We start from the raw sequence: 27,021 nt of genomic DNA, 5'->3' as shown, positions 1-27,021 counted from the left end.
GTTTGGAAAAACTGGGCCTGTTGGCATTACTTTGTATGCCCTGAAATACACAGCCCTGGCATATTATAGGAGGGAAAGAAAAGGCCTACAGAGTGTTAGCAAGAAAGAATATCAGCATTCATAACTTTGAAAAGTTTTCTTTGCCTGTTTCCCTTCTTGGTAACAAATCCATGCATCCTCCCTATTTCAGGTAAGGTACTAGGTATATGGATTAAAGAAATAAAACTACAGTATTATTTTTCAACTAAACATAATCCGTAAAGGGAAATAGAGAGACCAATAAGCATAATCAAGTTTTAAAGACATTATGGGAAAAATCTGTGCAGGTTTGAATAATGCAGGGGTTCAGACGGGGAAGAAGGTAAGTTATGAGAGGTGGGGGAGGGGCTTCAGTCTGCAAGGATGTAGACAGATATGACTCATCTGGATGAGAAGGAGGTAGAAACATGGGTGAAATTTTCTCCAGGAGGCAGAACAAGGTAAGGACTGAATATGGAACAGCATGGTGCCTTCAGGGGCCTGGAAGGAGCTGGCACTGCTTAAAGAGCAACACAACGTGGTCAGCATCTTTATCAAAGCCCCAAATTGTCACTTGTCAAGGATCAGCCTTCTTTACCAAGCTCGAAGCCCAGATGGGAAAGATGGTTCCCTAGGAAATATGGTTTGATGCCCAGTGGATTGAAAAACCAGATGAGAAAACCAACACCCAGGAGCTGCAGCAAATACGCGAGCCAGACCTCCTTCCCACCCTCTGAATCACAACGCAGATGAAATGGCCGACTGTCATGGATTGATCCAAACAGCTTTATGATGCCATTCTCCAGAGGCAAAAATAGCCAAAGTTTATTTTGAGAACAGACAGAAAAAAATGCCATTGAAAAATGGAATAAAATCCTATATGTCTTTCCTTCTCCTGCAAACAGATATGTTCTCTCCAGCAAAAGCATAATGCCAACTATGTACTCAACATTAGGGAGGTTCCAGAGGAATTAGGATATGATCCTTGGTCTCAGGAAATAACCTGGAGAGAAGGGGGAGGAAAAGGAACAATTATGAGGTTGACACTGCACCTCGTTTCATTAGGTCTTTGCCAGTACTGTGCTTCTGGAGTGAGGGGGCTAGGCCATTTCAAAGCTTCTGCTTCCTTCTTGTGAACTTCATTCAGCACATTCACTTTATCCCTGTGAAGAAGGGCTAAGCTGTCTTTCACAAAAAGGAAATTATGGATAAGAGACATTAAGTGACATTATCTGCCTGAGGTCACATTATCAACTAAATGGGTCTCCTATGATTTCAGTCTTGGTTTATCTGACTCCAAAGACCTTTCTCCTTTCAAATTTGATGCACAAGATGTTCTAGCAGAATAATCAAAAGACAGTTGAACAAACTGTTCCTGTATATGGAGTATCAGGTTAGGGGAGGAATATCGTAGCCTAGAGCCCAGGAATAAAAAATGGCTGGGTGTATTCTGAGGATTGTGCAGAGATAGGACTGGGGCCTGGTAGGAAATAAAGCCAGTCAGTTGAGCTTGAGGTCGCACAAGTATCTTGACAAGTCACACCAGGGACCAGAGGACCAATATAAAGATTGGCCTCAAGGGAACCAGAATCCTGGGTGCATATAAATCATTGCTGACCCTAAGTTTTCTTTTACACAGACTCAACAAGTGCTATGAAGTTTACCAAGACCTCCATCTGGCTTTGGAAAAACTAAGCAGTCAATTTGCTGTTGGGCGGTCTGCGTGGTCAGGCAGGCAAGCAGAAGGTGTGCTGTGGGGGTGCAAGGAGGACACCGGGCTGAGAATCAGCTCTGTGCTTGGCCATCCTCCACGCCACTCCTAATGGGTTCATGAGGCACAGGTGCTGGGTGCTCTTGATGAGGACTGACTCTTGGCACCTACCCACTGTTTGAAATTTCTCCATCACCATCTCCACAGAAGATTTACAAGGGACAAACCTTCCTGAGACTGTGCTGAGATTTCTCTCCCTGTCAGTGGAGCCAGGAAAGCCTTGGAAAGCAGAGACATGCTTTACCATGATGAAGCACAGAGAAGAAGAGATCTTACGTGCTCCCAGGGCTGTCTGAACTTCAGCTCATTTTTATAACCAGACCTGTTTAATCCACTCCGACAGGAAATTCAAAATATGTTTGAACCTGGGAATGTCAAAGGGAAGCTCAGGTTAGGAGTTGCCGCAGGTGATGCCTTTACAAGGCCCCAGGAGTCACCACCACCTGATAGTGCCAGAGAGGCAACCATCTCCATCGTGGAGAACTTAAAGGAGCATCTTGTCCGCAGGTGCAGAGAGGCTCTCTCCAAGACGGACTCCACATCCTGCTCTTGAGTAGCCTGCTGCTAAGAAAACCTGGAAGCCAGCCCACCGTCTGCTCATGAAGCACAGGAATAGCTCTGGGTTCTGTCATAGGAAAGTTCCAGATTCTAACTCCAGATCTGCCATTTATCAACTGTGTAATCTCAGACGGGGTCCTAAACCCACCTACCTTCAGTTTCCTCATGTGGAGAACCAGGGATGACAATTGGTACCTTGTGGGACAGTCAGGCATCTCACTCAGGAGCTCAGCAATGTCAGGCCCCTGCCTGAGATTTGCAATGCAGAAATCCAGGGGGAGAGTTTCCAACACACTACTGAAGAATCACAAAATTCCTCAGGCAGCGACACTCAGGAACCTAGCCCAGTGTGTGAAATATGCTCGAGGTTCATGAAATACAGACCAAAGAGCTGGATCTCCAAGTCAGAAGACTCCAGAACTTATCAGATGAGAGGGCAGAGAAGCCTGATGTGATCCTTAGGACAGGCAGGCCCTCACTCTGTTTTCATCCTTCAGTCCTGGCTCTTCCTGGTCACTCTGCTCCATCTGAGTGTCTTCCCCCTGGGCCCCGGCTCCACCTCTCCCACTGCTGACCATTCCATCACCATCACCCTCCTCACCACCCTGTCCCTGGGCCCGGTCACTGCTTGCCTTCCTGCCCCTTTCCGCTGACAGTCTACACCTGACCTGCAACCCCAGCTCTCCTGAGGCTCAGTCCAGCAGCACCACACCCCCACCAGGGCTCCCCACATTGAGGCCTAGGGGCTCTGTTCTCAGCATGAGCATGTCGTCTTCCATTCCACCTTCTTCATCCGTCGTTGACGTGCGTACTCTCCTAGCAAGCCTGTCCTCCATCCTGTAGCCCGTAACTCACTCCTGGGGCCAGGCGGTCTCCTGGCTTTTACTATGTTTCTTGTAAATTCGTCACTAATGTCCTTTCTATTTCCATGGCCGCTACCCATCTTGACCTCATACCTTGAGGTGTGTGACAATAAGCCTAGCTTGGACATCAGGGCCTTCTGAGTGGCCCTGACTCAGGTGTGCCTACTAAGAGCATCTGATGGTTTGGCACTGAGCCGCTGGAGCGAGCAAGCCCACAGCTCCCTGCATTCCTGGGTCAGCTCAGTGGTGACCCTACTGCTGCTTCCAGAAGAGCAGGACTCAGGTTTCACCCCTTTTCTTCCAAGGACAAAGCCCCCGGGCATCACTTCCAGTTTTCTCCTTCGTAGAGCAAAAACATGATGTAGGAAATGAGAGGCCAGAAACTCCCTCCTCCACAACACCCTCGGCCTCACAATTTTTATGTAGAATCAGACTTTCAACTTGCTGATTTTCCTGTAAACTTTATAAAAGCCAGTTATTCTGATCAGTTACTCTCCATATGGCTATTCATTAAAGTAATTTCCCTTCAAAACATAAAGTGAAAGCAAGAAAATTTGACTCTAAACAATCCATTGGATTTACAATATAAATATGTTCAGTTCCTGAATTTTTGAATCAAAACACCTCAGGTTCACATTTCAATGTGGACTCCATGTGAGTCTTGCGAAGCCACCTTTGGTCCACCAGGAGATGATAAGAGCAAGGGTTCACGAGGTCATTTGGAGGAGCTAAGTGCACTTGGGCTACTTTCAAGACAGAGGGAAAAAACAAGAAATCAATCAATATTCTCTAAGTAAGATGCAGGTGTTTTAATTACATTGTTGGACAACTAAACTGCTGAAATACAAAGCAAGGGTTCTTTTCCGTGGGCTGCCCCCAACACACGTGGCTGCATCAGAAGGCTCTAGCCACGGTGCCCGAACACCAGCACCCATCCCGCTGCGACAAGCAAAGGTGTCTCTGGGGCACAAAACTGCCCTGGTTGAGCCCACCACTATGTGAGTGGCCATGACTTTGGATGTCATCAACTGCCAAGTCTTCATTTTCAATAAAGTGACTAGAAGGAAGTGAAAGCATCAGAGGGCCCTGCTGCCCTGGAAGAGTCTCAGCTCATTAGCACTCTTATTTTTGTGTGTAGCCACTGATTTTGGTGGGCGCCACTGTGGTTCAATTGTCTTTTACCCCCGATTTCAAGAGCATGGAGATTTCCACCAAAGAACACAAAATTTCCTATGTCTGTTTTTATCTTTTTCTTTTCTTTCTTTCTTTCTTTCTTTCTTTCTTTCTTTCTTTCTTTCTTTCTTTCTTCTTCTTCTTCTTCTTCTTTTTTAAATTTTTTTTTTGGTAAAATTGCATTTTAAGCCACACAATGAAAGTGTGAAAGAATAGATTCTGGGTAAGCACAAATCAAAATCAGCAAGTATACATTATAGACATAAGTTCGCAAGTGTATGAAGAAGGAAAACCAGTCCATTCATTTCTTCTTTAACAGTCTGGGCAGGAAAGAAATAGAAACATGAAAGTCCCCTTCACAGTGTCCTCGCTGGTGATATCTTTGTTGTCCGGCCTCACCAGGCCACTTTGGAATGCACCCAGAAATGGAAAACAACAGTGACTTACACAAGGCAGACTCATATCTATTTTTCATTTAAAATAAGGGAGATTCTAATGAGGTAGTAGGGTGGCTCCATGGTCACCCAGGGACTCAGGTTCCTTCCTTCTTTCTTCTCCACTGTCCTTTACATATGGCCCTCCCTCCCAGGGTGTTACTTCTGCTGTAACGTCTATTACATCCAGAGTTGCGCTTTCCTGATTAACAGTATCATAATTTATCATATCATATATTTATTCACTTGAAAAGGACTATTCAGTACTTTTCCCACTTTCCTATCTAGGCATCTTTTTAAAAAATGTATTGCATAGTTTTTAAAATCTTTTTTAAAATATATTCCAGATATTAATGTTTCATCAAATGTGATCTTTGTGTTGTTGGCTTTTTCTTTACAGTGTTTTTTGATGGACCACAGTTGTGATTTTAACATAGGTGAACTGATTAAGTATTCTCCCTTTGTGCTTACTGCTTTTTGTGCCTTGTGTAGGAAATGCTTCCCAGGCCCAAAGTCATGATGGTACCGTTCCTTGAAGTTCTGTACCTTTGCTGTTCACTTACCTGGAATGGATTTTTGTGTATGGTGTGAATTTTTTCCAATTCCTTAAGAAAATCAGCACTATTGATCATAAAGTTCTACTTCCCTAGGAAATACCAACTGTCAACTGTCTATGGACATGTACGTGTGGATAAGTTTCTGAATTCTGTTCTACTGTGCTGATTGGTCACCCATCCCCTCATCAGATTCACAATGTCCTAGCCACTGTAGCTTTATAACCAGCCATGACATCCGGAAGACTAAGCCCTCCATCTTATGAAATAATGTCTTTGCTTTTCCGGGACATTTGTATTTCCATATAAACACTAAAATCCACACAAAGAACAACAGAACTGTTGAGATATCATTTGAGTCTGCACTGAACTTATAAAGCAATTTGGGGAGAATTGATACGTTCACGAACCATAAGTGAGACCCATCCCTGGAGGTTCCAACTGCCAATCACGAAGCCAATGCCATTCTTAAGATTTTTTTGGTGGCATTCCAATTCAAGGACCGATGCCTGGTAAATAAGTAAATGCTGAAATTCCCAGGGCTGAACTTAATGGAAGTTTATTTCTTGGTCTTGCAAACCCAGTGAGTAGAAGCTGGTAACTCCTTTCTGTTAGTGAGCTCTTCAGCCTAGGCAGCCGGACCTTCAGCATCTTAGCCTGTCGCTCCTCAAATCTGCCTCCCTTGGCACCCACATTCCAAGCTCAAAGGTCAGGCTGGAGGCTCTTATGGGACACGCCTGGAAGCAGCTTGTATTATTTCTGCCTCACCCCATTGGCAGAACCCAGCACCTGGCCACTACAAGAGAGGACAGGAAACAAACACGCAGTGGGAGAAAGGTAGATTTTTTTTTTTCCAGTCATTATACATTTTGCTTCTTTCCTTGACTTGCTGTACAAGCTGGGACCTCGGCACAGTGCAGATTAAAAGTTGGAATGGTTTCTCAGTGTTTCACTATGTAAGTGGTACAACACTTGCAGTAGGTTTGTGTACACACATGGTTTAAGAAAGTCATGTTTTACCCGATTTTATCATTTGAATGCTGGAATTGTGTTATCTTTTCTGCATCTATTTAGATAATCTTATATTTTTTTCTTTTAATCTGCTAATGTGATTAATTACGTGGATTAATACTGAAATGCTAAATCATGCTTTATTTCAATTGGAACAATTTAGTCATGACATATTATTTTCTTATATATTAATTAAAAAATCTGGAGAGGATTGAGATGTTCACAAACTACAAATGAGACCATCACTGAATCTTTCAGCTGCCAATACTAAACCAATGCCATGATTTTTAGATTCTTCTAAAAATTTCTTTTAAACTTAGCTTGTTAATTGTTTAGTATTTCTGCATATAAGTGCATAAATAAGGCCATCCTATAATCTCTTTCCTTATATCTTCAGGTTTTGGTATCAAGCTTATGCTAGGGCCATAAGGTGAACTGTATCTCTCTTGAATCTCTGGAAGACACTGTGGAAGACTGCAGTTATTCCCTAAATGCTGTAGAACTCACCGAGCCATCTGAACTCAGTGGTTTCTTTATGAGAAGCTTTTCAAATACTGGTTAAATTTCTTTAATGATCATAGGTATATTCAGTTTCATTAATCTATGATTTAAAGAATTTATTCTATCTAATTTCTCAAATTTAGTGACATAAAGTTGCTCCTGATGTCCTGGAGCATCTGTAGTGACGGCCCATTTTTCATTTTGGCGACTGGGTATTTGTACCCTGACACTCTCTCCTTGATCAGCCTAACAAGTTATCCTGATTTTGTAGCCATTTTGAAACACCAGCTCTTGGCTTTGTGACCTCTATTCTGCTGGTGTGCTTTCCATTTCATTGATTTCTGCTCCATACTCTTTCTTTCTTTTTCACTGTGTTTGCTTTTTTGTTGATTTTCTCAGTTCTTGAGATGGATGCTTAGCTCAGCCTTTCCTCTAAATTCCCACAGATGAATTTGAGGGTTTTAGTTTCCCTCTAACAATTCTTTTAACTATATCCTGTTAATTTTGATATGTAGTATTAATCATCGTTTCATTAAAAATATTTTTTAAATTCCTTCATGATTTCTCTTTGATAAATATATTTAGAAATTTTTAAATTTCCTAACATAAGGTGATTTTCTAGATATTTTTTGTTACTGATCTCTAGCATAGTTGTATGATGATAAGAGAAACATAATCTACATGATTTTTAAGCCCCTTGAATCATACATTCCATGTATGATTCAGGAGTTAGTATATTCCCAAGTTCTGGGTAGTGTTTTACATATATCCCTCAGGTCAAGGGCTCTAATTGTGTCTGTCACATCCTCAGTATTCTTAATAAGACTCACAAAATTCACATTATTTTTGTGACCAGAAAATTCCCTGGGAACACTGGTCCCTCAAAGTGTCTGTTTACCTGGGTGGGTTCCTGTGTTTTCTCCCATTTTGAGCTAACAATTCCATATAACTCCGTCAGCTCTTTGATGTGATGCTTTCAATGTTTTTAATATTTTTCCAACATCTTAAATTGCTTTCAGTGAGTAAATTGCTCTGAGTGACCTAGCCTGCCATTACTGAAGCCTAGAAATTCTAGTTCCTATGAATGTTATCAGCTCTGATTTTCTCTTATCTAATTTAGGACTTTAATGTGAAGTATAGTAATTCCTCCGACTTCATTTTCTATTGCTGAAGTGCAATTTATTCAAATTCGAAATGACCTAACCATTACAGTCTAAAATATTTGCAATTCTTCCAGGCCAAAAGTTTTCAAAAGGCTCCTTATTTGAACTTCGTCATCTTGCTAATCTTTAACAAGATTTATAAAACTGTAATGGACACCACAGGAGTTCATGACCATTGGATAATGTGCTGCTGTTTCCAATCACAGGGAGTCAGTCATGCTTTCTGCTCCCTGCTTGCCCTGCATAACAATGCAGAGCTTTATGTCAGCCAATGGAAAGAACATGGGCTTAGAACGGAGCCCTTAGGTCCAAATTCCTGCTCTACCACCTAATGTACTAGCTGGCTGTGCCAAGTCATTTCACCTCTCTGGGCCAGTTTGTTCTTCCCTAAAATGGGTCTTAGGTTCTCAGGTTACTGTGAGGCTCAAATGGGATCATGTGATGTAAGCAACTAAGCACAGAAATGATACCCAGGAAGGGTCTGATCCAATTTGGAGACCCTTATGACATTAGAAAGCAATGGAAAACATTAAACATGGCTGTACAGCATGAGATGGAAGAGGGATTAGGAAGTGCAGAGAGAGCACGGACATGCGTGATAATGTCATGCAAGGAGAAGTGTGACTGAAGGAACAATTAATAAAGAAAATATCAGTTAAATTCTTTGTTTCAGTTTTCTCTGTTTCTGAAATTCTTAAAAGAATGCAATCCCTTTCAGAATTCATAATGCTGGGTTTGGGCCATTTTTTGCATTTTATATGTGTGCAGCTGTGCCTCCACTCTAAGCATGCACATCTGCTCATCAGCAATACAATATAATTCCCACTGTCTAATTATTTGCAGATGATGGATTCCTTGTACATAGTCTAAAAAAAGGATAGTCCTTCAAAACTGGTGACTTATTTAAAAAAACTAACTTAAAAGGGTCAGCACAACGAAGTTCAGATATTAATTTGGCAAGTTCAAATATATGAACACCAGCACTTAATTGCCCACTTGATGGGAAACAGAAGGAAAACAGGATTTTTCTCCTTCTAATTAATGTTTCCCAGCAGACAGCACAGGGGGCTCGCTGCTCCACCACGCACCTGGAAAGAAGATGTGGGGCAAACCTGCCAGAGATGGAAGAGACCGACCTGCCTCACTCTCTGGGACCCACTGGGAACAGCCCACCTACAGCAGGGCTTCCTGGTGAGCTGGTGGGAGTGGGGCATGTGGGGTCCAGAAGAACTGGTTGGAAAAGAGCCCTCGGGGTCTCTAGCTCCAAGCATGGGCTGAGGAGCCGCAAGTCCCCCACCCACAGATCAGAGGCTGAGGCAGCTGGCCAGGATGTGTGCTCTGGGGCTGCCTGAAGCCCACCAGCTAGGACGGGGCATCCCACTGGGCAGGCAGACCAAGATTTCCTAGGACAACCCTGGCTCACTGTGGAAGACGGTAGCAGGGGCCAGAGGGAAAGCAGGGAGCAGCTGAGGAGGATCAAGGGCACGGACCAGGGACAGGAAACTACCTGGAGTCTCAGAGCGCAAGCTGGGGAAATGAAACGGAGAAAGTTGAGGAGAGTTGGGATTCAAGGAGGAATGAGACACAGAGGCCCGGTAAGAGGGCTCTTCCACAGGTGGCAAGGGGCTGGCAGCTGGACAGTCAGCTCTCCGGGTCTGCCGCCGGGCACCCTTGATTCAGCCTCCGTTGTCAGAAATTATCGGAGAAACAATGTGTCTGAACTGAACACGCACAGACTTTTCTCCTTGTTGTGATTCCCTGAACACACAGTACAACAGTGATTTACATAGCATTTACATTGCATTAGGAATTACAAGTAATCTAGAGATGATTTAAAATATACAGGAGATTGTGTAGGTTATATGCAAACACTATGCGGTTCTACGACGGACTTGAGCATCTGCAGACTGTGGTGTTCATGGAGTCCTGGACCTAATGCCCACGGATGCTGAGGGAAGGCGTACCTGCCAGGTGCTTATGCTAGGCCAGGTACCCTGCTCCAGGCTACACCCTGCATCCCTCCTGCATCCTGACAACTTCCGGGGCAGGAGCTCTTTACAGGCACAGAAACAGCTCCATTCACTCTTTCCATGAGAAAGGGTCAGCTCAACGAAAAACAAACCAGTAAACCGCCAACGACCAATGACAGGGAGCACAACGTAGAGAGCCACTTGGGGGTGGGGACAGGGAGCGGGCTTTAACCAGGGTGTGGGGGGAGACCTCAGTGAGGACTGGACATCCTGAGGCCTAGAGGACAGAGTGGGCAGGTCCCATCAAGATCTGTGGGCAGACTGAGCAGTAGCCCCAGACCCCAGGCAGGAAGGCACATGAGCCTTTTAGGAATGGAACCAGCAAAGGCCCCAGTAAGAGGTGAGGTGAGCAAGAGGCAGGCACCTGGCTTGAGCGCAGGTTGGAGGGTGAGGTGCCTCAGTTAATCCAGCCAAGCTGCAGAGTCAATAAACTGTCCCAAAGAAACTGGGCGGCCAGCAAAGGGCTTAAAGCAGGCAGAGTGGTCTGGTCAAGAGGTCCCTGGAGGCTGGTGGCTAAGGGCCAAGGGAGAAACGACAGGTGGCCACTGGGCAGGGGTGTGGCCAGCCTGCCTCACCACTACAGCTTTGCTAACCTGGGTCTATACTCTCATCAGAGGTTTGGCTAAAGACATGTAATCAAGGGAGTGTTTTAATTCAGGCTTTAGAGTTGGAGGCTGTGTTGGTTAGAACGTGGCTTTAGCTGCTGGAGAAAAGGACAGGCAAAGAGGCCTAAACTGAGTGAAAATAACAGTAGTTTGAACAGGATGATTCTTGCCTGTACAGTCCAGCCTGAGGTGGTGACTCTGGATCCTTCTGTCTCAGCTCCTTGGTCCCTACGGTCCACAGTGGTTCAGCACTGCAGCCATACCTGCCCCTGGGAAGGGAAGAAGAGGAGGAGGATGCCCTTCCTCAAGGAACCCAGCAGTGGCACTTTGTGAATGCTCCAGGAGTCGCAATTTTGACACATGCCATTCTCGGCTCTGAGGAGTCTGGGAACTTGAGTCTTCCCGGGAGGCTGCACATCCAGCTAGAATTCCCAAACTACCCAAGTGGGAAACCCACACTGAGTCCACAAGCAGTCTCAGCCAGAGGCCTCTGCTGACAGGCCATTGCTCCCAAAGCAGCGACCTGAGTGCTCCTGGCTTGCAGCTGCCCCAGGAGGCTCTCAGATCCACACCGTGAGCAGGCGTGCCTGGAGGCTGGGATGCATGTGTGGGAGCACTGTCCTCTCCCAGAGCTGCGGGAGGTGTGGCGAGGCGTTCAACATGGAGCAGAATTAAATTCATGCTTGCTATTTACTTTATTTGCTTGAGAAAAGACACTAAAGGCACAGTTACCACCACCTGGGCCCCCGCCAACATGATTGTCCATTGAAAAGTTCCTCCGGGTCAGGCAGCCCGCACCCTCCAGAATCAGGGAAGAAAACAGACATGAGCTCCAGACAGAGTAGGGGCCCATCCATATCAAGCAAGACCGAGTCCTTGGGCCCTCAATTCTCTTCTGTTAGGTGACGACAAGGATGCTACTTCATAGGTCTATGATCAAGATTCAATGGAATGAGAAGTGTACAACACCCATCCCTAAGACTGGCCCATAAGGTATTTAATAAATGCCTCCATCCTCGGCCCAGGATTGAGGGGCACAGAATGGTTTTTAATTGAGAAGTCAAATTTATGGTGTGAAGTCAGCCAAAGCTGAAGTCTATGCTTTGTGTCCTGTAGCTTAGGCTGAGGCACATGGTCTGTGCCCCGTATCCTGTGCAGGAACTGGAGGGCCAAACTGTGTCACCTGTGCACAGGGCATGGCAGGTAGAAGGCTGCAGACAAGGGGAGCAGTAAACCTCAGGAGCTCTGAGGAAGGGTCCCCCAGGCCCACCAGCAGCTGCTCAGCAGCATCACAGAACCACAGCGCCAACAAGGCCACTCCTCCAACCAGCACAAGGGGCTGAAGAACCTCTGCGAGTAGAGTAGTCACACTCTTAGTAGTTGGAGGGTGTGATAATTCCCACAGAAAGAAATCAAGGGCAATGTGAATATAGGAGTGAATTCTAAACTCTGGCGACATGGTCTTGTTGTACTGAGAAAAACAACCACACTCTCCGGCATTTGCATGGGACCAGCATTTTCACATTACTTACTTAGTTCTTAGGACAGCCCGTGAAGTGGGTGTAAAGGTATCATTAGCTCTTTTTACAGATGAGAACCCAAATCTCTTAAATCTCAGGCTCTGCTGTGTTACTGGAGACTGCAGGAGTCTGGTGACTAAGTGGCCAGGAATGCACATGCTCCGGAAGCACAGGGAACTCTATTTGTCCCATGAGCAAGATGGGGGAAAGCCAGCACAGAATGTGTGGGCTCTGATGGTGGTATTTGATGTTTTGGCAAAAGCTCAGGTTTTGTAGTAACTGGCCAATTAAGGTAAAATACTATTTTATTCACTGAGCAAACGTAAAATAATGCTGTCAGGTCTTCTGCTGCACCTGAAGCTAACCCCTTCGGTGGGACTCTCTGAACTCATCCACAGTGGCTATGAATGACAGGTCTCTGCTCCACCTGTATCTTATGATACCTGCATTTCCCATTCTCCCTCCTACTGGCTTCACTCCCTTCAAAATGGCAGGTTAGGTCTGAGACTTTTTCCTACCCACAGGGCAGTCACAGTGACAGCTGATTCAGGGCCTTGTAGCAGTGAAGAACATGCAGACTTTTGTTTAGTCTATACCAAGAAGATCTGATTTAATGGAAGGGGGGCTTTAAGGTTAGCCTCCTGCTGATTTTGCTATAGTCAGACACTTGACATTACCTAGAATCCCCACATTTGCAAATGTCATTGCAGTATACTGCTTCTCTAGGATACTGCTTCTCCCACAAAATGCAAAAAATTGTAACCAAAAATTTAAGTGTCCCCTTCAAATGCTTAATTACTTTATCAATAAGGCACTAAAGTCTTCCAATATGCTAATTAAAATAAATTTCTCTTGAGTCATATTCCTGTGGAGGATCACGCACCTCCCGGGCACATCTCCACAGCAAAGGTCAAGGCCTTCTCAGCTTTTGCTGGGGTTCTGTCTCTGTGCTGATAAACAATTCTGACAACGGTAGGAGCATTCCTCAAGGGGTTTTAGGAATTGCTTATTCTCATTTCTGGAAAGAAACCCAAGTGGGTTTGCTTCACAGATTAGAGTAGCCCAAATCCAACCTGCTGTTGAGTGATCAGTTACGACCTTTCACTACCCTCATCCACTCTGTTGGTGGCTCTCTTTTCACTGGGGAATGTGACATGGCTGGCCAAGTTCATTCACAGCCAGCCTCTCCTGCTGCCTGTGCATCCTTCAGGGAGTAAGTTTCAAATTCTGAAAAGTGACATGAGACTACATATTTTGGACCTTCAGGATTCCTGGGGAATATTAAAGTCGTTGGCTCGAGAGTTCTGACTTATGGTTTGTGTTGTTGTTGTTGTTTTGCTTTTAATGATTTTTTTTCTTAATATTTTCACCTACAGTCTTATATTATCTACCTATCTCAGTACACTAAACTAAACTTCACTGTTTTTTTTTTTTTTTTTGCGGGGAGATGGGTAGGATTCTTCCCTGTGCATTAACCAAGCTTCTCCTGCATATTCCAGACCACTTGGTGGTTTAGCACCATCTAGCAGCAGGACGTAAAATGAATGCCCTTTATTAGTGACTCTTTTACAGCAGATCAGAGACATTGCTATGTTTTTCAGGCCACACTGCCTAAATCCTAAACCCTAATTCTAAATTCTGAATTACCAAGGAAATCTCTAATCAAACCACCAACAGGTCTTGAAGTATCATTTTTAGTGTCCCTACTCCACATGTGAAGTGATAGTTTATGCTTCTGATATATAAACCCAGATGAAAAAGGTTATCTAGTTACCAGTATAATGAACACAGTAATTAAGGTGGATGAATGGGTGAATTCAGATTTTTGTTATTGCAAGCAACAGTAATTTAAAAACCTAGCTAAAGAAAAACAACCAGGGAGCACATCATGGGAGCTCTGGTAGCCTGGAAAGCCACCAGGTGAGCTCCAAGAGTCACGGCGGGCTGTGGGAAGGACCTCTCCTTCTCAGGGTCACGGCGCCTCCCGGAGGGTCCTCTCGTCTCTCAGTGCCTCTGCTCATTTTCCCTACTTCTCCTGTAGGCAGGTTCTTCCCACGCCCAGAGCACCTCTGCCTTGGCACCTCAGCAAAGGAAAATGTTGTTCCTTCTCATACAGGGAAGGACGCTAATTGGCCCTGCTTGGGTCACAAGCCCAGGACTGTTGTCAACAGGAAAATGTACTGTGATTGGCCAGACCAGTCATGAACCCACCCCTTGGACCAGCGACACCCAGCCTGTCTCCAGAAGGGTCATGAGGAGCCTTACCAGACACAGAAAGATGACTGTTGTGGCCTACCATGCTGGCTACCCAGGAAGCAGTTATGATAATAATGTGGGAGCACTGAGGTCAAGGCTGTGACATTCAGCCAGATGACCACTAGAATCTCCCCACTTACGAGTCTGTGGATGAAGCTCCAAATAAAGCCACTACATCACTAGATCACCTTATGGGCTCAATCCCTCAAGTCCATGTGTCAAGTCCTGAATGTTAGCACCACAGAATGGGACTGTATTTGTAGTTTGATAACGTGTTTAAAGAGGTAAGTAAGGTAAATCAAGATCATTAGAGTAGGCCCTAATTCAATGACTGGTGTCCTTATAAAAAGAGATTAAGCAGAGAGACACACAGAGGAAAGGCCACATGAGGACACTGAGAAAGGATGGCCATCTGTAAGCTAAAGAGAGAGGCCTCAGGAGAAATAAAACCTGCTTCCGCTTGACCTTGGATTTCTAGTCTCCAGAACAGTGAGAATAAATATCTATTGTTGAAGCCACCCCATCTGTGGCACTTTGTTACGATGGCCCCCATAAATGAATACAGACAGCAAGCAAGATCTTCAAAGTGGTGGTCGGATGAAGACTGGGCAAGTTCAGGCCAAGGTGATATGTGGAGCGGGAGAACAGGAGGTTCTTTGAGCTTCTGGTTAAGGTAGAATTCTCCCCAAGGTTCAGGGGCCAGGACTAGCAATCTGTTACCTGCTGGTCCTGACAAAGACATAATCAAAGTAGGAAAGAGGGTAAAAGGGACAAGGGCAGAGAAGTCGATGACAGGCTTCATTACAGTAGGCCAGGTCCTGGGACATGGACTTGACCTGCAGGAACCCGGCTCCCCCAGGGCTTCAGCCTTCTCTGGAATCCCAGTGAGTATCCACTGATAATTTTGGAGCTCTCAGAATCTCTCAGATCCAGGGGTCTGCCAGCGGAATGGCTGAATGTCTGCTGTGTCTGATGGAAGGCTTACCAGCATGAGTCCTTGGCCATTGCCACACTACTATGACACCCAACAGTCAGAGCCCAATCCCTCAGGCCTACCTTTTGTGTGTGCTATGAGAGTCCAGTGGTCCAAACTGGGGTCTCATCTGCCCCTTCCGACTGAAGTCCTCAGTCTACCCTGCCTCACACCTCATCCTTGTCCCACCAGGGACCCACCACCATGTCAAACAAAGAACACTGTCATGATGACCTGCCCGGCCTCCTTCCTAGCCCAAACCTAGGGCCTTGAGCCACCTGGTGGATCTGCCTGCATCCCAGACCCATCTGACCTGGCTGGAGCTATCACTCCCTGCATGGCCTTTGCTGTGACCTTTGCCCTCTGGCAGATCACCCTGGCACTAGATGGTTCTCAGAAGCAGCACTGAGAACCTACCAACCTGTGCTGCTGGGATCTTATGAAGATTCTACCTCAAGTGCAGTGCATGGTTGGAAACAGCTTATGGACTCATTGGGAAACAGTGAACGTGGCCCAGCCACAGCACAAACCCCTGACCCCAAAGGAAGTGGTTTGTTGGGGAGACAGACTTCTGTCTGGCAAAGCAGCACTGGGGAGGCTGAGGGCGCAATCTGGAAATTGCTTCTTTGTTGAACATTACAATATTTGCCAACACGGGATTTTCCATTTGTGTGTGCATTCAAATAAAATTTCTGGCCACTGTTGTTTATAGTCTAAATATATATTAATATTTCCACACAACAAATTCTAAGGAAGACAAATGAAATACTTAAATAACCCAAGCATTGCAGACCTACTGAATACAGCATTTTACCTTCACATTCTTCTTTCTGTAATCACCCCAGACGTTTGCTTAGAGAACAAACCTGATAACGTCAAAAGATGAGGAAGGCTGAACTCGGAGAAATAAAGGAAGCATAAATCAGGAAAACTTTGGAGCTGCGGAAAGACACTTTAATTTTGTAGACAAAAGACTGCATTAAGGAGGAATAATGCAATAATCAAAGGTGAACGGATCTCCATTGTCTGGCATCTTTCTCTGTGGGAATTTTCCCACCCCTGACAGCTGTAAGGGGGGAGGGGCGCCGAATGTGGCTGCGCCTTTATTCTCTCACCCTTTTTCTCCCCAGCCCCTCCTCTTCTCCGTCAATAAATGTCTGCAATCATATTCTTGAGCTCCTGTGTGATTTCAAGGTTCATCTCTTCCATGCAGCTCAAACACTAATTATCCCAGCTGTAATTAGTAAGATAATTAAATACTGGCTCACTCATCACTCTACCTTGGGTCGGGTCGTGATTCTCCCAGAAGACCTTGAGCAGTTCCTCAAAGCTGATGTGTTCCGGCTGGTACACAACCCGGACGACTTCTGCGTGGCCAGTTTTTTCTTGAAAGAAACAGAATGTACAATCAAAATTTACTGACAACATCAATTTATTGCAAATTATTTGTTCTCAAGAAACCAACAGACAGAAGCTGAAATGATTCCCTCTGAAGGAGGGGCAGAAGCACGAGTGGACTTGAGCTGCCTCATCCTGAGCCTCTGTGCTGGCTCTTTTCCCATGGGAGCACGCGGCTGCACTCCAGTGAGCTTCCTGGGGCGGTGGCTTCTCCATTGTGCTCTCCTATTAAGTCCATGAGAAATGAACTTGGATTTTCATTTTTCTAATCTCACTCTGATGAAATCCTATGACCCAACCTGACATAACAGTCAAGACTGGAACCCTGCAGAGGGGAACGAGCCTGCTTATTTTACCTTGCCCCATGTTGTATACACAGTAAGCCCAGCTGCCCGACGGAGCAGGGTGGTGCCGCGGAGAAACCCGTGACCGCAGGCCGAGAACGCTTCACGTAGATGAGTTGGCTAGTGGAGAGCTGTGTCTGCTGTACTGCTGACACGGGGGCAAGGACCAGGTTCAAACACACGGGAACAATGACTCAGGCCTCTCTGGTCAACAGTGACTGCAGCAAATGTCTCAGGGCCCATGTGCAGGCTCATTCTCAAAGCCAGTCTGGAGGTTCCAGGGATCGGGGAGTGAGGAACCATTCACAACAGGGAGTTCACGTCCCTCCTACTGCACAGCCTTAGAACTTGGTGAAAAACAGACCCTCCCTGCTGTCAGCATCTCTGTATTTATATTCCTTTTCTGTCTCTTTTCAGTCACCTCATGTGTAATGAAGAACTTGACTTTGTCCAAACAGAGGTCTGGCCTTAGCCCTTGGCTACTGGGAGATAACTTATGTCCCCTCTGATAGAAGACAGGAATGGGGCTGGCCACTCCAGCTCTGAGGATGGGCGGAGGAGCAGCCATGTGAAGCAGGGTGGGGGCTGTGGATGACATGTCATCAGTCAAGCTGGGGCCGGAGGTGAGCCATGGGGCACAGTGGAGCCACAGTCAAATCTCTGCACACCAAAGCTTCGGCAAGTCTCTCTGGTGTGCCATGCTCTCTGCACACTGTCAGACATGGATGCCGGGAGGTTAACACGTGCAGACTCCACAGGAGAGGAGACCAGAAGGCAAGGCCAGGGAACCCTCCAGACACTGCCCCCACCTCTGCAGCTGATTTTGAGCTGAGCTCGTTCCCTGTGATAAATCATAAGTGCAAGTGGAACAGCTTTCAGTGAGCTCCAATGGTCCCTCCAGCAGACTGTCAGGCACGAGGGTGGCCTGGGGACACCCAAACTGCGCCATAGTTTGCTGGTGTTTTCCTATGCTGGTTTTTCCTCTTTCGTTCTCATAACCATCTGATGCCAGCAGAGGAGAAGGTAGAAATTCCCATTCCACAAACCGGAAAGCTGAGAATCAAGTAAGGTCAATTGGCCTGAGGTCACAGAGCCAGTGAATTTTGTGCCATAACCTAAATAAAACACCCTCTGACTTCTTGTCCAGAGTTCTACTCAGCACATCCCAGGAGAGCAAAAGCAAGGTGCGCATTGGGAACATAAGTTCAGGAAAGGAAAGAAATCTACCAATTATCTTTAACTTTTTTAATATAAAATTTCTTTCTGATTGTAGATGCAATAATTGCAAGTGAGATAAAGCTTAGAAAATATGGCAGAAGCACACAAATATAAAATAAAACCCGCCTGTATTCATGCAACATAAGCACTATAAACTCTTCTTATGCGTCCCTTTCTGAAGGCATCCAAATGCACATGCGCAAGCACACCCACGTGCAGTTTCTACGACTGTATCGTGATAGCAGGCTTCTCACTTACCGGTGTACTGAGAGTATTTCCCCATGCCACTGAAATTTTCAGAAAACACCACTTAGAATGACTACATAACACTCCATCAGATGGCTGTCCGGTTACTTAGTCAATCATTCCCTGTCATTGGGCATTCAGACTGAATCCTATTTTTATCCCTGAATGTAAGTATTTTTCCACGCTTCTAAAGCTGCCGAAAGCCACAGTTATATAAATGGAATTTCTAAATCAGAGTTTATAAACGTTTTAAAATTTCTTGATGGCTAGTTACAAACTGCTTTTCAGTAAAGTCGACCCAATTTTCTTTCCCATTAGCAGCATATTTAAGGGCCAGATTCGCTCGTTGTTAAATGGTTTTAGACCTTTGCAATTTATAGCTAGAAGTCAGTATTCTATTGTTTCAGTTATAATGAATTTAATTATTAGTGAGTTAAAAATAAGTTTCATGTTTATTAGCAAATTTCATTCCTTCTCTGCTCTAATTTTTGCCATGCCCTATTTACATTGAGTTATAATTGGTCATTATATTGATGTTTTATTATTAGTTGGTCATTCCATATAATTTTAATTAAAATACTTTAGTCATTTAAGTTAGCATCGAAACAGATTCTATGTTGACAGAGCAGAAAAAAAAAATGACAGGAGAGAGTCTAGGAAGAACATTCAGCAGGTGTGATAATCATGTTATGTAAACCACTTTTGATCTACTTTAAAATCTTATTTTATCATTTGAAGTGTTGAATGATTTAACTTCATAAGCATGAAAATTCTGAATATTAAAAATGGTAAAAGTATGTTGTAAATATGACACATGTATTTGGTATGAAAAGCATTGAAGCCACACTAGAAATATAAGCAAAAGCTATAAGCAGACTATTCATATAGGAAGAGATAAATGTAAATCAAGACATGCGAAATGCTCAACATCTTCAGATCAGATAAGAGCAAACAGGTGCATATGAAAACACTAGCATAGCACCTCTTATCGATCACCATTTGTACAGCATGCTGCCATTGTTGAGGCCACAGTGGAACCAGGGCCCTTTCTGTCCAGTGACAGGGAAAAGTCCCCATGCCCTATGGGAAAGCCCCCAGCACACATGGCACGAGCCACAAAGGTGTGCATTCATCTTGATGAACCATCCAGGACACCTCAAAGGTACAACCCCAAAGGAGGGAAAAGATATCTGAGGACTCTCATTCAGACCACCATTCTCACAAAGATGGAAGACTGTAAGAAACACAGAAGTCCAAGGAGAGAAATGCTTCATGTAACAGCCGCAAGATGAAATGCAGTAACTATCAAAACCCAGAGTGCTCACCGCAGGCAAAGCTGCTAGTCCTAGAACACCAACAGCCTGGCAGGCACTCGGCCTACTTGGTGCCACTTTGCGCTCACAGCAAGTTTCCTCTACTGTGATAAAGCATATATAACATAACATTAGCCACATAAGACTGAGCCATTTTTAAGTGCACAGCTCAGTGGGGTTCAATACATTCATGGTCCAGCAAACACCAGCCACCTCAGGAGCTTCTCATCCTACAAAACCACACCCATTCAACACCAATGCTCCTCCCCTCTCCCAGCCCTGGCACCCCCATCCTACTTTCTTTCTCCATGAATTTGTCTGCTTCAGGTATCTCCATATAAAGTGGAATCATAGGGTATTTGTCTTTTTGTGACAGGCTTATTTCATTTGTTGTGATGTCCTCAAGGTTCATCCAGATGTCAGAATTTCCTTCCTGGTATTTCAGTGTGGGTATGTGTGTGCACGCGCCACATGTTACCCATCCACTCACCCATCAAGACACATGTGGGGTGCCTCCACCTTTCAGCTGCCATGAATAATGCTGTTTTGAAGTGGGGGACATGAACTGTTTGCAAGTGTGCAAGAAAGACATGGTCCCATCGTACAGATGAGGAAACAGTTCTGTCCACAAGTTTTCTCATACAATATCACACAGCTGGTAAGTGGTAGACACAGCCACAATCCAACTAGGTTTCAAGCTAAGAGAAGCTTGGGCCCACTCTATGACCCCAAGCCCCTTCAGAACAGAGAAAACTGGAGTCACTAAGAGCAAGCAGACGTCACACAGCAGTGGCTCTGATGAGAAATCACAGCTGGGTGGTAGCTGATACCCAGGCTGTCAAAAATATTTTGCAGGATTAGGCTCTTCTTTTGCAACAGCAATATGGGGTCAGAAAAGTTTACTGCTCACCAGCCAACACTTGCAGACACGATCCCCACAGACACAGATGCAGACACTATTTGTGGAAAGGTTTAAAGATGCCTGGTTGTTTAAGAGAAACCACGATCATTCAAATTCAAGGTCCATTTGCATTGACAAACAGTACAGAGATGCCCTTGCCAAACTCACCTTTAAGTCTCTTTACTTTATTTCTCCAAAGTAAAAGAACCTGTGTAAAAATACACAGTGCAAATGATCAAAAGGATTAAGGGACTCGGAACCACTTATGGAAATGCCCGCGCTTCGCAGGAGCCAGCCAACGTGACAGGCTCATTTCATTCCAGAGGCCAATCTGCAAATACTGTCTGGTGCTTCCAGAGATAAAAGGCCATATCTTAAAAATATTTCGAGCCGCGTCTTCACATTACATCGTGCAAATAGCATGATAGATGTGACGGGCAAACACACCCGTTAACATCCACAGCAGCAGCCCAGGTGCCTTCGCACTGCGGTTCCAAAATATCTTAAAAGGAAAGATGGGAAAGCAGGAGTGCCCTCTCTGAGCACCTTGCTCTGCGCCTGACCCCACAGATCCCCAGGAAGGTGAAAGGTACAGAGGCTGGCGGAGGGGCCATTCCTTCCAAGACAAAGTATCCTAGGAGAGACCCAGCTGAGCTGTAGGCACAGGCTGCCAGGCGCCACCCTGACGTGTCTAGGAGCTCAGTTCAGGAGTCCTGTGCCCAGGTGGGCATCCTGGCTACTTGGCAGCTGTGTGGCCTTGGCAAAGCTCGTCTCTGGGCTTTGACTTCCTGACTTCCTTATCGGTAAATGGGGACGTTAGTGGTACTTACCACAGAGAACTGTTTTGATCCTGAGTTCAATAATCCATGGGAGTGCTGGGGTTGTGGCTCAGTGGGAGAGCGCTTGCCTAGCATATGTGAGGCACTGGGTTTGATTCTCAGCACCACATACAAATAAATAAATAAATATTCACCCACAACTAACAAACAAACAAACAAACAAATGTAAATTATCCATGGGAAGTATGGAGAGCAGCATGAGGCTTCACACACACAAGAACTCCACCAACATTTGCTTTAAATTTTTTTTTTTTTTTTTTTTTTTTGGTACTAGGAATTATGCCAAGGCCTGCTCCTTTTTATTTCTCACTTTGAAACAGGTTCTCACTAAATTGCTGAGGCTGACTTTGAACTTGCAATCCTCCTGCCTCAGCCCACAGAGTCACTGGGATTATAGGCATGCACCACCATGCCCAGCTCACTCAACATTAGCTCTTTATTAGCAGCACTGTTAAAATGGATCACTACCACTTCTAGAGCTCATCATGTTTGCAGTCTGGGAATCTGTAGGCTTGCTGGATTCCCCAGGTGATTCTTAGAAGTGGTGCCAGTTGGAAACCACTGACTAAGACAGCCCACGGACTTCTTAAGGGGTCAACCCTCAGCTCTGTACCCTGGCATCCCAGTGCATACTGTCTGCAAGGTCAGGAGCATGGGGAGCCCCCAAGGCCTCAGGAGGAGACGGGAAGGAAGGCTGGAGAGGGGAAAGGACAAGGAGGGGCGGAGAGGGAGCAGAGGGGAAGGCAGGAGAAAAGGGGAGGGAGGAGGAGGAGACTGGTCCCCAGGAGTAGTAGTGCAGATAGCCACCCTGGGCATTCTCTAAGCACCATGCGTTGTTCTAGGCTCCTGACGTGCATGGATCCAGTGGACCCACAAACATCCTGGGACAGCTAATATTATTCTCAATTTTTGGAAGAGGAAATTGAGACACAGAAGTAAAGGAAATCTATTTAAAGTGAAACAAATATTAAGTAAGGGAGCCTGGACTTGAGGAACGCAGGGACACAAAGAGCAGATAGCCCTAGGTGACTCTGGGCAGGTCACATGCATATCAGGACATCAGAGACAGCCAGAGGAACAGGGCCCTTATGGATGGAGAAACCAGGGTGGATGGAGGAGAGGGCGGGGCACCCCAGTGAGTTGAATGTGGGACCAGGTGGGAACTTCAGGGGAGGGTCAGGGGCCAGGCTCCGGCTCTCTGCTGCGGGTGGGGCCCTTGTGTCCCTTACTGTGAGGGTTCCTCAGTGGCCCATCCCTGTGCTGCCAGCTACGGTCAGGAGAAGCAGGAAGCCCAGCCCCTGCCTCAGATGCAGGTGTGTTTCGATCCACACACAGCCACCCAAGAGACGGCCAAGAGGAATGTTATCACCTCACAGCTAGGAGAGCTGAGGCGAAGAGCCCAAGAGCAACTGAGGTGACCAGAACGAGAGTCCACTATGCTCCAGGACCTGCTGCCTCTCCCACACCTGGCCTCCGCCTGGGGCGTCAGGACCCTCCAGCACTGGCACCATCTCTGCCTTGGGTCCCCACACCCTCCCTGACCCAGGCTCCTGTCTACCTGCACCCCCGCTCCCAAAGCCCACAGCCCACGAGCCTCTCTCCAGCCAACTGCAGTCCAGACCCAACCTACTCCCGGGGACCCTCCAGTCCCCCTCCTCCAGGAAGCCTTCTGAGCCTGGAACCTTCAGAAAAGACAGATGCCAGAGGAAACACAGTCCATGTGACTCGATGGGACTGACTTTGCTTAGAGTTGGGGTCCTCAATGGAGTCACATCCTCGAGGTCACTCACAAGGTGGCTGTGAGGACCCGAGATGGTGCTAGGCAGCGTCCTGAACCTGGCACACAAAGGGGATTCAAGCAAAGAGGTTTTCTTCCAACCCCAGGCTCAGCCTCCCTGATCCTTCCCGGGATAAGCTCTCTGCAGGGAAAACTTGAATGCTGGCTGTTCCAAGCACCTGCTTAGTCTCCTGCCCAGTGAGACCTGGAGAAAGGCAGCTCTTCTCTGCTGTCCCCAGGACTGAGCATACAATAGGCTGTTAATAAAAACACCAGAAGGGGAGGACGCATTAACTGATCTTCTCACCGCTCACTCAGCTTTCATCTGGACAGGGTCCTGACCCCCATGTGGACCCCAGCCCACTCACCTGCCTGAGGACCAGACCCCAGTGGAATCAGGCATGCACACAGTGCTCTGCCCCTCTGCCCCTCGCCTCTGAAGTCCACATAGACCTCGCAGTGCACCCTAAGACAGGCATAGCCACCACCCGGAGACACAGCGAAGGCCGTGACATCCGTTCACTGTGTGGCCAAAGGGGTGTTTTAGTTATTCATGGATCTACAAAAACTCACTGAATGCCTACAAAATTACACACACAGGCCAAGTGTCGGGGATGATGACGAAAGTCATTGTGGTGACAACAAACATCTCTTGTCCCATGGGTGCTGCCCATTCAGGGAAGGAACTGCTCTTTCACATAAAACGACCTGATCTAGTTTATTTATCCTACAGGCCAGACAGAGGGGAGAAGTGAGTTACCGTCGACTATTTTTTCATTAAATAATAACCACTTTTCAACGCCCCTCATCTTTTCCCTGCCAACCAGACTCATCCAAACCGCTAAACCAAATCAAAGAGCACACAAAAAGATCCAGGTGTCTGAAGGAAGAGGGAGCGGGTGGGTGAATAGAATTCCCCTTCCCATAGAAGATCCAAAACACTACTTTCCTCTTGCTAATTAACTACAAAGAGGTAAGACGTCAGCTCAGTGTCATCTCCAGCTCCAGCAGATGGAAAATGTGATTTCCAACAATGTACTCATTATAAAAAAAACCCCTAATACATCAAAATTGGATGCCCTGTGGAGTTCATTATAGGATTTGAGGAGTGTCTATACTGTCATTTTATCTTGGCCTTTTTTCTTTTGTCTCATCAGTCACTTAAAGTGTCCGACGAGAAATGTAAGCTTTAAAAAGCATCCTATTCAGTGAAAAGTAGGAAAAACACTATGTGAGCAATTGTAATTTTTTTTCTTTTGGTCCACCATGGGGAGACATGCTGGGGAGCTGAGAACCCACTGGTGTATGTTTTATACGGATGGATCACTCAGTGGATATTCTCTCAGAGAAGGGCTATAGACACAGTCGAACACTCGATCAAGAAAATTCCTCAAGAAAGCAGTCAAATGTAACTATTGATTCTTGGTGCCAGGAAAGGTTCCCAGTGCTACCAAGGTAACTAGCAGGTAAAGATTGGTAACTAGCATAGGAATGAGCAGCCCGCTGGCAAGCAGCCTGCTGATGATAGAGGCTGGTCTTCACCCCGTTGAACCATTATTTCCAGGATGTGAAACACATGAAGGATCCATGGGTGGGGGCTGATTGACGTCTGTCTTCCAGACTAGCCCCTGCCCTCGCCCTACTATGACCCAGGCAGGCAGGACGAGATGTCAGCCAAACCAACCTGCCCAGTACAGACGGCAGTAACCTCGATGCCGAGGGAACAAGTACAGTTTTACCTAATGGCCAAGGTACTGCACACTGAGAAAGTGTCTCCTTGAGGCTACTGACTTACACCACCACGTCTGAAGCGAGGCCCGTGGGTACCCTATCAGGGGGCCACGGGACAAGAGTGTTTTACAACTCTATGCCTTAGAATTGGTTGTGGAATGTTTTGAGATGGACTTTCACACCCACCCCTCCATCCCCACTGGAATTCTGATACAGCAGATCTGGGGCCAGGCCCGGGTGTGTGCACTCTCACCAACTCTGTGGGCACTTCTGATGCACATCTGGGAATGAAAGCTGTGAATCTTGGTGCTTGAAATACGAGGCAGAGAAAACTCAAGACGATTTTTTTTAAACAAAAATCTCAGAATTCTCTGTGTCCCAAAAGGGCACCTAGCTAAATGCTTTGTCGTCTTCCACCCCACTGAGACAAGCAGATGACCATTTCTGGACAGGGCTCATACCACTTCACAAAGTAGTGCATGCCACTGTTGGACTCTCTCACCCGCTGGGAACTTCTGCCTTTTGGAGTCAAATCTGCCTTATACGCTGGGTCCAACTTGTGCCTCTTGGAGTCTATTCACTCCTCCACTGTGGCTCTCGAGAAGGCTCAAGTCTCAGGGCACTGTGGGGCAGTTCAGTGGACACTGACCTATAGTCAGAAGACATAAATTTGAGGGCACAAATTGCCAGAGAATCCACTTTACCTCTCTTAGTCATAAGGTGCTCCTATGTAAAGCAGGAATTCTACTGATCTCAGAGCATGGTAGTGATCCACTGGTGGATAAGGGAGAGCACTTTGGGGACTTCCTGTAGTGATTAGGACTGTCCCTCATCACTAGTGTCTAAGTATGTGTTACTAGTACCATACACCAAGGTAAGCCACCCATAATGGAACTTCATGACCAACAGCCAGACACCGTCAGGGAGGTGGGGTCTGCGTTGACACACCAGAACAGCACGACTGCTCTCAGGTGGGCTTCCCTGGGTGAGCCATCAGGGGTCAGTTTTTTCCTAAAAGTCTCATTCCAACTTAGAAGACAGTTGAGAACCCCTGAAATCGTGATAACAGAAGTCCTTAAAGCCAAGTCTGATGTCTTTTCATATTCATCAAAAACATTCTCAACCCTTACTAACACCGATGAGAAAAGCACCTTATTGAGCCCACCATTACCAACATCAAGGCTGCCTGCTGCACCCAGGAGAGCTCCCTCAAGTCATCCAGGATAATGAAAACTGCCTATTCATTCTGTACCTAAACCACATAACAGCTGCTTTTTAAGTCGATGTGGTAGCTGCATATTCTCCCACCTTGATGGCACAGTGCTTACAAATATGCCACACAGGAGTGGTGCAGAAGGGCCATCCAGGAGGAATGGCTGTGCCTTACATAGACATCTAAATCCATTAATATAAATGCAATTACTTGGTTGGTCTAAATATTTTTGAGAAGAACAGAATTAAGGGCCAAGCCTTTCGATTTATTCACAACTTAGCTGCACGTGGAAATATTGTTGGTGGTTTGAAAAACGTCTTGGTTCTGCCTGCCTATTCAATACCAAAAAGTTCCACTGAATTTGTACCAAACGATTCCCCCCGAAAAAAAAATATCTACCAGTTTTATCTCAAAAGCATGTCAACCACACAAGCAACCAAGGCACAATAAGTTTATAACTGACTCTGTAAATGTCAAAGAAGCTCTTCAGAAAATCTTCACAGGATCAAACAAGCTGATTCGAGCAATTCAGTCCACTATAGTCTAACCCAGGTATTCTCAGGGATGGTGCTGTCACGTCCAAAAGGGCAAAAATTGGTTCTTAAGGGACA

At 45.9% G+C, this 27,021-nt stretch overlaps 1 protein-coding gene across 2 annotated transcripts in view; it reads right to left on the bottom strand.

The window, feature by feature from the left end:
- MSRA (methionine sulfoxide reductase A) overlaps nucleotides 1-27,021 on the bottom strand; it is a 334,877-nt gene that overhangs the window by 87,098 nt on the left and 220,758 nt on the right. Inside the window, exon 4 of one of the 2 annotated variants that reach the window (XM_081269244.1) lies at nucleotides 16,711-16,815. The exons of the other annotated variant lie outside the window; for it this stretch is intronic. Coding sequence (XP_081125370.1) covers nucleotides 16,711-16,815 — 105 coding nt within the window. The remainder of the gene's footprint in view (nucleotides 1-16,710; nucleotides 16,816-27,021) is intronic. 2 annotated transcript variants of the gene reach the window in all.

This window comes from Spermophilus citellus (assembly GCF_964194105.1).
Source record: "Spermophilus citellus genome assembly, chromosome: 16".
Taxonomy (NCBI): Eukaryota; Metazoa; Chordata; class Mammalia; order Rodentia; family Sciuridae; genus Spermophilus; species Spermophilus citellus.
Note: the sequence above shows the minus strand (reverse complement) of the source record. Positions and strands in the feature narration are given on the sequence as shown.